We start from the raw sequence: 11,786 nt of genomic DNA, 5'->3' as shown, positions 1-11,786 counted from the left end.
TCCACCTTCAAGTTATATACATAAGTGAGTTGGATTAAAATTATTCACCAACCACGTGCATATATCCTTTGGAAAGATGTGGCATTGGATCTTTAGTAATCCACTAAAACCTATTTCTTTTATTGCAGTTATTTCCCCCCATCAATATGACCCACAAACTTCAAGAATTTAGTTGGTGTGCACCTAAACCTATATGCCTACAAAAAAAATATGTAACAATATTGATAAAAAATAACAAACAACAGCCAAATAATTGCATTTGCACTTTGAAACTTCTAAATCATTTAATTTATATAAAATAAAATTCGATGCTACATCTTTACTTGTTTTACTACATCATTCTCTATGCTTTCTCCCTTGTCCATTATAGACTCCTTGTAGATTTTCATCAACTTGTTATATTGCTTTACATTTGCTTCATTCTTCCATACAAGTTTCTCCTGATCACTTAGTTTGTTCCATTCATTTCTAGCAGCTATGTTTAGCCCCTTCATTGTTAATGTCTTTTCCTTTGCTTTTTCCTTGCGTGCGAAGTCAATCCTAGCATGATTTAATATGATTAGATTTGTCACATAGACTTTTGATTTTATCATGAGATTTTTAACTAATTCAAAGCCCCAAATGTAGACAATAATCTTTCTAAAAAATCATATATACCTGTATGCAATGAAATCACTTGATGATTTAACCGATTTTACTGGATTATTGTCATAACGTTCCTCAACCTGCTTGCCTTTATCTTTTGTATGATTCATCTTCTTGGTTCCTCAATGTCCTATAATGTATTATTTCAAACTGTACCCAAATAAATGACATGACAAAAATATAAGGGATAATTTCAAAAACCTCCCTTGAGGTTTCTTCATAGATCATATAACTCCCCCGACGCTTACAAAATCTCAGTTACCTCCATTTTAATTGATATTTGGTTAACAACCTTAGCCCTTATGCTAAAAAATAATATTAGAAAGCTGCAAGTTAGAGGAGAGGAATTATTTTTGTACCATTAATACCCTTAGGCTATCCTATTATGAACAATCAATAAAGTAGGAAAAAGAAAAAGGTCTAAAAATTAAATGATTTGAGATTAAGAGGGCAAAAGTGTGATTAACAAAAGAGTTGTTGCAATCAACAACTAAAAAAAATGAACTAAAGCCAATGCTTGGTTCAAATATTGCAACAACAATAAAAGGCACAAACAAGCTTAACTCAAAATAGCAACGGACCATTTTTCATAGTAGATTGAGAGGCAAAAGAAATCCGGATAAGTAATGTTATATCAGAGCCAAATTTGAATGGCCAATACTTCACTACAAAAACTAGGAAGAAAATGCAAACAAAAGAAGATAAAAAATCTGAAAATTCTTTTAAGAAATTGCTGATAACCGTTCTGAACTATGTAATATTTATACAAAGTGTAACTTTACTTGAACTATTTATAAAACTTATCAATAGAAATACAATTATTATATATTGGACCCACATGTACAGTAACAGCTTATCACACTTTTGTTATAAGGATGTACAAGAAGTTTACATAGAGTTACAAAAAGTTCAAAAAATATATTACACTATTTAGAGATGGTTGATCTGACAACTGTTCCTACCCCACCCCCTAATATTAAATAGTCATGGAGTTTCCAAAGATATTAACAACAAAAATAGATATTATGCCATTGTCAATATTGCAATTCCTAAGTAAACAAAAACACAATATGAAAGTAGTTCAAAGATGATGGGAATTCATTAGCATATAGCATCAGCAAGCCATTTCTACTTGACAACAGGGTATTGCAATCCATATCTTTCCAAAACACCATCTACAAGCAATAATCTAGACTGTAAGGATTGCAATATTAATAACTTACAAACTTCATTCGACTAGAATGCACAAAAAAACTATTTATACTACTTCATTTTGACAAAATGGACGAGCAAGTTCTGCGCAGCTAGAACCACGTACTGAAACTATTACTGCCATTGTGAGAATCCATAGTCATATTTTTTTATCTCCTTTCGGATCAATGTAACATTTTTTAAACAATGTGTAACTCTACGTGAATTATTTGTAAAACTTAATAATAGAGACGCAATCTGTTGTAAAGACGTACAAGAAGTTTACATAAAATTATAAAATGTTCAAAAAATGTTACACTGTTCAGGGATAATTGATCTGACGACCTTCCCTACCTCGTATCCCTCCAAATGATAGATATTATCATACTCCATAGTAAATGAAACATCAAATTGTCTGACAACCCTGATAGTGTCCTATTACTTATTGGATGATCATTTACACATACTAAAAATTAAGATTCTTACCTGTTATGCTGTAAAATTTGCCAAATCCCGCCTTTATTAGGAGATCTATTCACTACATGAACAAGTTTTTCAAATCAAAGCTCAAGTAAAGTTTGTCTTATAAGTGTAAGAGAACCAAGTTGCCAGTTAATTGAACTAAAATTACAGCTCATATAAAGTCTATAAAAATAATAACTCAACAAACCCTACACTTTATATACTAAATTGAGTAGTATATTTCTCCACAGGCACAAGTGGAAATGCAAATTAGAAGAATATGAACAAGCACAACAAACCTTACCTAACGAAAGGAGCTCCCATATAACCAGAAAGCTATCAATTGAATAACCATACTTAGAGTTTGTTCTTTATTATGTACACTATACACAAGTGAAAGAGCACTCTATTTTTTTACTATGCCTTGGGTTTGTAAACTATAATAACTAATATGTATGAAAGAGAAGAAGCAAGAGAGGAAGATGTTTTGGGATGACATTCCTTTCCACTTTTTGTGAGTAGTACAACTGACATATATATACAAGATTGAAATAATTTAGATCCTAAAATCAAGCTATCAAGATCCTAAAATCAAGCTAGAATAATAAGCTATCTACTTCCTATAATTAAATTAGGATAATCAGGCTATCTAATCCCTATAATTGATGTATAATATATCACACGTATCTAGATATATTCAACACTCCCCATCAAGTTGGAGCATACAAATCGTATGCACCAAGCTTGCCACATATATATTTTATACGAGGACCTCTTAGGGACTTGGTAAGAAAATATGCAAGTTGATCACTTGAATTAACGAAACCCGTCTCAATAACTTTGGAGATCAATTTTTCTCTAACAAAATGGCAATCAACTTCAATGTGCTTAGTCCTCTCATGAAAGACTGGATTGGAGGCAATGTGGAGTGTAGCTTGATTATCACAAATCAACTTCATTGGGTCACTAGTCCCCAAATTCAACTCATTGAGCAATTGTTTAAGTCATATTAGCTTATATGTAGCCATAGCCATGGCTCAATACTCAGCCTCAGCACTGGATCTAGCAATCACATCTTGTTTTTTACTTTTCCAAGATATTAAGTTGCCACCAACCAGAATACAATAGCCTGTGGTAGAACGACGATCAATAAGTGATCCTGCCCAATCTGCATCAGTGTAACCAATTACTTGCATGTTTCCTTTATCAGTATACAACAATCCTTGTCTAGGTGCTCCTTTGATATATTTGAGAATGCGGATAGCTGCATTCTAATGAGTATCACACGGGGAATCTAAAAACTGACTGATCACTGAGACAGAAAAAGATATGTCAGGACGTGTTACTGTAAGATAGTTCAATCGTCTCACAAGCCTACGATACTTTCCAGGATCCTTAAGTGGCTCTCCCTGTCCTGAAAATAATTTAATATTGGGATCCATTGGAGTTTCAACAGGCTTAGCATTTGACATGCCTGCCTCCTCCAAAATGTACAATGTATATTTTTGTTGGCAAATAACAACACCTTTTTTGGATTAGGCAACTTCGATACCCAAGAAATAACGAAGCTTGCCCAAATCTTTCGTCTGGAAATGGCCAAAAAGGTGATTTTTTAATTGAGCAATTCCATCATGATCTTATCTAGTGAAATAATATCATCGACATAAACGACAAGATAAATGCTACCTTTTGACGGAGAATGACGATAAAATACTGAATGATCAGCCTCACTACGGATCATGCCATATTTTTGGACAACATCACGAAAGCGTCCAGAACAAGCCCGAGGAGATTGTTCGAGACCATAGAATGCACGTTTTAGTCGACAAACCATTCCACTAGACTTTCCCTGAATAACGAAATCAGGTGGTTGATCCATATAAACTTCCTCCTGCAATGCACCATGAAGGAATGCATTCTTGATATCTAATTGGTGCAAAGGCCAATGATGAACAGTAGAAAGAGATAAAATGAGACGTACAGAAGACATCTTGGCCACTGGAGAAAAGATGTCAGTATAATCCAGACCAAAAATTTGAGTATAACCCTTAACTATTAGACGAGCTTTAAGACGATCAATTTGACCATCCGAACCAACTTCAACAGTATAAATCCAATGACAACCAACAGTTAATTTACCAGGTGGGAGTGAGACCAGCTCCCAAGTGAAATTGGAGTGAAGAGCAGCCATTTCATCTATCATTGCCTGACGCCATCCAGAGTGGGACATAACCTCACCTATAGTTTTAGAAACAGACATGACGACAAAGAGGACAAAAAGACATAATAGGATGAAGACACGTGCTGATAATTGAGACAAGTATAGTTGGAACATTGATTGCGAGTGGAACGAATACCTTTGTGGATAGCAATGGGTGGGCTGGTTGGAGGGGAGATCGTGGTAGGTGACGAACTTGGAATAGTTCGTGAGGCATCAGGAAGATCAGCAGATTCTCCAACACCATTATCTGGAACTGTAGTAGGACTATTCCTTACATTGCGTCTCTGGTAAGTGAGCAATGGTGGTGATGTGGGTGAAGGTAAAGACTCTTTAAGAGGCTGTTTAATGTCAGTGTCATGAGTAAGAGGAACAAAATAAATAGAAACAGGAATATCCTCCGTGATTCTAGAATGCTCAGACTTGTTAAGCTGAAAGAAAGGAGTAGATTCAAAAAACGTAACATCTGCAGAGATGATGTATCGTCTAAGATCAGGAGAAAAATATTTGTATCCTTTTTGTGTTCGAGAGTACCCCAAAAATACACATTTGACAGCACGTGAAGACAGCTTATCTTTTCCAGGAGTGAAATCATGTACAAAGCATGTATAGCCAAATGTACGAGGGGAAATAGAAAATAGTAGAGCATTAGGATATATAAGAGAGTAAGGAACTTGATCCTTAAGGACAGATGATGGCATGCGATTAATCAAATAACATGCAGTGAGAATGACATCCCCCAAAAAACGTAATGGAACATTTGCATGAAGAATATGATAATTGATGAATGATCCCTTTAGACTTCATAAAGGACTTGAAAGAGGCGGAGAAATACTCATGTGCATTATCACTACGTAAGACTTTTATGGAAACACTAAATTGTGTTTGAATTTTAGAGACAAAGCTTTGAAAAATAGAAAACACTTCAGATATATTTTTCATAAGAAACACCCAAGTACAACGAGAATAATCATCAATGAAAGTGACAAAATACTGAAAACCTAAAGTAGAAATAACACGATTCGATCCCCAAATATCAGTATGAACCAAAGAAAATAGAGATTCAGCTCTACTATTAGCCCTTTTCGGAAAATGACTACGAGTGTGTTTTCCAAGCTGACATGATGCATACTCTAAGGAAGACATAGTAATAGATGGCACCATCTTTCGAAACTTATTTAAACTTGGATGACCCAAATGACTATGGATTAGTAGAGGATCATCTGGGGCAGAACAAGATACTGGCGTTGGTAAAAACAGATGGTAAAGTCCCTGAGACTCACGCCCTGTGCCAATCGTCCGCCCCGTATCTCGATCCTGTAAAATTACAGATTTCTCATCAAATGTAACTAAACAATTAAGAGAACGATACAAACGACGAACATATACTAAACTAAAAGGACAATTGGGTATAAAAGGAACAGAATCGAGAGGCACAGAAGGTAGAGGGTTAGCCTTGTCAATCCCTTTAGCTTGGGTTTGTGAGCCATCAGCAAGAGTAATATTGGGTAGAGAAGTAGAACTATGGAGTGAAGAGAAAAGTTGTGGATTACTAGAAATATGATCTGTGGCAGCAGAATCTAAAACCCATGGGCCAAGAGATGGAGATTGAGAGACACATGCGCTAGCATTACTAGTGTGTACAGCTGAGGCAGTAGGTGTGGAAGACTGTTTGGCTGTAAACCATTTCACAAAATCTTCATACTCGGGCTTGAGAGTTGGTTCTGAACTTGCACAAGGTTCGGATTGAACAATATTCGCCACTTGTTGGGGAGGACGTCCATGCAAGAGCTAACACCGATCTTCTGTGTGGCCAACCTTTTTGCAATAGTCACAGTAGGGTCAATTTTTGTTATCATTATACCCACCTCGATCACGGCCACGTCCACGACCTCCTCTTTGGTTGGATTGAGATGCCAAAGCTGATGAATCAACAACGATAGTCTCCGAAGATGATTTTGATTCATCCGGGAGCCGTAACAGCCGTGAAAAAGCTTGAGACAAAATAGGAATTATGGGGCTAGCAAGAATTTGATCACGAATGGTAGAATATTCTGCAGGTAATCCAAAGAGAGCCAAAAGCATAAAAAATGTACCTCGTTGAGAGAGTTGTTCCTGCTAAGTTGCAACAGGGGGTAGCAACTCATTGAAATCGGAAAGGACTCCTTGAATTCTGCCTAAGTAAGAACTCATAGGCATATCAAGTTTTTGAGGTGCAATGAGACTCATCAAATCAGAACAAACAACATAAACACGAGATATATCATTAGTGTATAATGTTTTGGCCTGCTCCCAAACACTAAAGCAAGTCTTATGTGGACGGAAAATTTGTTTTAGTAAAGAATCAATGGTCTGCCAAAGCATGCTACACAATTGAGCATCGATTCGCTCCCACTTGGATGGATCAGTCATAGTATCATTAGGTTTAGTAGTAAGATGATCTTTATATCCTTGTCCCATAAACCATAGTTCAACGTCAGCAGCCCAAGTAGAGTAGTTATTGCCTTTTAGTTTTTCGGTAGTAATAATAGTAGAACCAGTAATAGATGGATTGGCCATGAGAGGAGTTGTGGATTTAGATGTAGATGTTATAGATGTATCGGATGTAAACATAATGACATTGGATTAAAGAAAATCACCAGGTAAAATCACCAGGTGGGATGATTAGAAAACGAATTTCTTTTTTTCACTAGCTCTGATACCATGAAAGAGAAGAAGCAAGAGAGGAAGATTTTTGGAATGACATTCCTTTCCACTTTTTGTGAGTAGTACAACTGACATATATATACAAGATTGAAATAATCTAGACCCTAAAATCAAGCTATCAAGATCCTAAAATCAAGCCAGAATAATTAGCTATCTACTTCTTATAAAATTAAACTAGGATAATCAGGCTAAAAATCAGGCTATCTAATCCCTATAATTGATGTATAATATATCACACGTTTCTAGATATATTCAATAATGTACAAGAAAAATATCAATTGATACAAACAACACAATAATATGTCATGCCAAATTTATTTTCCTAAACTCTCAATCCAAAACCATATAACAAATTAATAGCAATAACAATTTGTAAATCATGATAGCCTATGTATAAACCGTAATTCTATTAGAATTAATTTGTAAACCACAATAACTAATGTGTACAACGTAAATAGTAATTGGTTCAAACAACATAACAATCTGTCACAACTATATAATTTTTCTAAATCTGCATCTTAGAGATGAAATCTTTGTTAAGCAGATTTTTCATATGCATAGGACAAAGGCTCCCTTGATAACTAGATCTTAGCTTGTAGCCATCATGATTCGCCACTTTCTTCTTCCTAATTGTATCCATTCACTCATAAAAAATTAGCACTAATGATAAACCTTCCATAATGTCCTATAATTTCTATCGTGATACTCTGCTTTGGCTCAAGGAAACTCAAACCCACTGAAAGCGAAAACTTATTTCCATACTTCTTCAATACAGTAAACATACGATTAGTAACACTCACAAAACCTTAACTTTCATGTGAACAATATATAATAATGAGAGACTTGTGCATGATGAAATTTTCAACAGAAGAAGGAACATCTAACAAAGAAGAATTTCTACTTAACTGTGAATATTAGCAGTTATTGCATTCTCAAAATTGGTAGAGAAAAAAAATCAAGCAACTAATAAACTCTTTTGCCACCTTTCACATGATGCTTTTATACTACCTACAAGAATTTCTTTTCTATGCATTGAAATTTCTATTGTCCAAACAAATCAACAAATTGTAAATCCAATTGCACTAGTTATAACTTAACCCTAACTATCAATCATTTTTGTGATTTCAAATAAGAGACATTCATGGTCACCTATATTCCATTCATGCCCAATTAACTGAGTATTCTATCACAAGATTTTAACTTCCATCTGAACAAAATATGATAATGAGAAACTTGTGTAGGATGAAATTTTCAACAAAAGAAAGAATATCCCACAAATAAGAATGTTTGCTTAACTGTGAGTATTGACAGTCATCGTATTCTCAAAATAGGCAAAGAAAAGAAGTAAGCAACTAATAAAATCTTTTTTCAATTTTCACATGATTCTCTTGTGCTTACCACAAGAATTTCTTTTGTATGCATTGAAATTTCTGTTGCTCTAATAAAGCAATAAGTTGTAAATCTAATTAAACCACATGTAACTTAACCCTAACTACTATTCATTTTTTTCCAAATAAGAGACATTCACTAAACCTATGTCCAAATCATGCCCAATTCATTGGGCATTCCATCTTTCTTTCTTTCTTTTTTTTTCTCAAAATTCCATATTAAATAATGTGTATATTGTCTAAATAGTGTGTAAATATTTTTAGTTAATAGCCCGGTACATCTGACAAAAGATAAACTTGTTCGATCATTTCAAGAAAATAGAGTTTCTTACCTCTATTAACTCTAAAATCTCCAACTATTGCAAGACCCTAAACCCGTCGATTATGCAGTTTCTCCGCCTAAAAAACACCATGGGTCTTCTTTAGGAGGAATTCAGCCAGTTATTCCTTAATGAGATAAGCGTCTAGCTAAGATCGAAGGAGGTTTTTGGGAGTTGTCCTCTCTACTAGTTCAAAGCAGTGTCGGTCTTTTGGAGTGATTTTGGGAATTAGCAAACAATGGGGAAAAGGTTTTCTTGGAGAAATTTATTTTGATATTATTGATAAAAAGAACTTTTTATTAATAATTTGGGCGGGATAAATTTTTACTGTGCAAACGCCGTTTGACGATGATGCTCCATCCGTTTTCATAATTTTTATTTTTTTATTGCTATTAAATAATACGTCGCCATCCTGGAATTTCTCATTTCACTTGCGACGTGGTTGTGTCTTCTCCCATTGATTTATCTCAATTCATCTCGTCTGTCGAAAGTTTCTGAAACGGTTGTCTGGTAATCGTCCTGACCCGTGCTCTGAGTTTCTACACCTCTCATCAACAGATTCAACATTCTGATAGTAGCAGACTAAAGATTCGTTTCGCAAATTATGGTTGATTAATTTAATCAATCGATTTGTGATTGGACATTTCATCGGTTTCCCAATAGCAAAAATAACAAAGAACACAGTTGCTATAATATATGTTGATGAAACAAATCCATCCCAATTATATGAACTATGAAACATGTGACCCAATGCGAAAAGTTTCGTGTATTGAGAAATATTGCAATGAAATTAAAAGACTTAAAGAGACAAATTGATTTTTGTTGTCTCAATCTAATGGAATGTGAATTTTTTTTACCACGATACAAAAAAAGGAAAAACTCTATGTTGGTAATGGTAACATGTGGCTATATTCAACACATTTGACATTATCTTTAAAATATTTACTTTATATTTTAATTTTTTATCCTGTATATATTACGTGGCTACTTATGTCTATACTAACGATATGTGTATATACAATAGTTGAATCATGCACAACACTCAACAGGAAAAGCTACAAAGAAATTAAGACAAAAAAAAAAAGGAAATTGCCGAAGCAAAAATAAATTATTGTATAATACTTCCTCTGGTAGCCTTGCAAAACTTATCAGAATTGCACTTCAGTTTTTTTTAAGCAAAGAAAATGAGACACCATCAAATACCATAGATGGCCCAATGATCCATAATGTTTGCTTGTTTCTAATTGAACCATATAAAAGTATAAAGATCAAAATAAAATAAGGTTAATTTAAATAGCTACCTACCTCCAACAACAATAAAGTTGACCTCTACATTAAGTTCATTATTTTTTACTAACTGAAGACACACATACATGATGCATTGAAAAGATGATCAACAAAAATTTTGAATTTGTCCTGCTGAACATATGGATGTATAGATGAGTTTACACAAGAAGCAAATGAATAACATGGATCATTATTAATTCTAAATAAATTTTTCTTAATAATTATTTCAATAATTTACATTGTAACCATCGAAGAAATGAGGCCATTAGTAAACAAGTCTAAGATGCATCTTAATCATTTCACATTATTTCTTTCCTAAAACTACTTATTTTACATTGTAACCATCGAAGAAATGAGGCCATTAGTAAACAAGTCTAAGATGCATCTTAATCATTTCACATTATTTCTTTCCTAAAACTACTTATTTTCCATTGTCCAAAATGACAAAAATACAAGTTATTGCAAACTCCTGGAGTTTTTCAATAGGCATTAATACAACAATATTTGCAAACTCAATCATCAAAGAATGGAGGAAGACGAGAGCACAACAGTCATTATAATAATTATTTTCTTTGGCATTCCCTTTCAATCAAATGTGTTCTGCATTTATCAGAGAACTAGTTTCATTCCACGTATATTTTATGTTTTTGCATTTGATTAGAGGAAAGATATATAAAACAATATCTCCAAAAGCATTTTCCAAATATGCCAACCACAAGCATGAATATTATCTTAAAATTAATTCTGAATATAGGTATGAAAATAAAAATGTTTATCTTACTATCTAACAAATCTTTTTCATAATACTTGGCAATGTAGACGAAAAATCAGTCAAAAACCGAAGAAAGTAATGCACAAGGTATCAACATAATTCTCCTACGTTTCAATCATTTTAGTTTTCTAATGGTTTTTGGATTTTAACAGTTGTATCATTTAACAGTTTCACAATTGCTGTTTTGAAAAGAATTTTCTACAATTCCAAAATGATATTGAGGTGGGCTTAATTATTTTTTGTTTATTTCGACACGCCTACCATTCAAATTGTATTATTACATTACATGTAGAATGCAGCAAACCTTTGTGATAAAGGAGTTACAAAATTCAACAGGGAAGAGTTTCAAGTAATAATGCACTTCCCCTTACTTTTCTCAGTTGTCTTTTTATTTATCTGTCATAATATTCATATCCTTTAATGGAGGAGGAATTGAAAACATGCAAAATTTAAAGAAGCATGTGCAAACGATGATGACAATTGCAGCCAATCATGCAAATAAGAAAAGAAAAAAGATGATGCTTTCTAAAAGATAAAGAACCTTAGATTTAATTTCTTTCAATCTCTACATTAATTTGGTGCACAAGTCTTAAAAGTTGAGCTTTTATAAAGTTGACATTAGAATTGAGCATCTAAAAAGTTTACACTCTCTCATTTTGAATGTCTGTTGCCAACTTCAAATTATTGATCGTCTTATATTGATATCTGCAAATATGGCCCTATTGTCGTTGAGTTTTGAAATTTTCACAGCTCACTAAAATTAGACGATTGTAACCAAGTCCAGCAATAATTATACA

General features: G+C 33.7%; 1 protein-coding gene across 1 annotated transcript; it reads right to left on the bottom strand.

Moving 5' to 3' along the window:
- Nucleotides 1-3,910: 3,910 nt before the first annotated feature.
- On the bottom strand, nt 3,911-7,129 carry LOC140038793 (uncharacterized). The gene is made up of 5 exons (XM_072084071.1): nt 6,706-7,129; nt 6,385-6,570; nt 5,846-6,240; nt 4,656-4,947; nt 3,911-4,536 (listed from the first exon to the last, which is right to left on the bottom strand). Exons 1-5 carry the CDS (start codon nt 7,127-7,129, stop codon nt 3,911-3,913), a joined length of 1,923 nt encoding a protein of 640 aa, XP_071940172.1.
- Nucleotides 7,130-11,786: the final 4,657 nt, after the last annotated feature.

This window comes from Coffea arabica, chromosome 1c, assembly GCF_036785885.1.
Source record: "Coffea arabica cultivar ET-39 chromosome 1c, Coffea Arabica ET-39 HiFi, whole genome shotgun sequence".
Taxonomy (NCBI): domain Eukaryota; kingdom Viridiplantae; phylum Streptophyta; class Magnoliopsida; order Gentianales; family Rubiaceae; genus Coffea; species Coffea arabica.
Note: the sequence above shows the minus strand (reverse complement) of the source record. Positions and strands in the feature narration are given on the sequence as shown.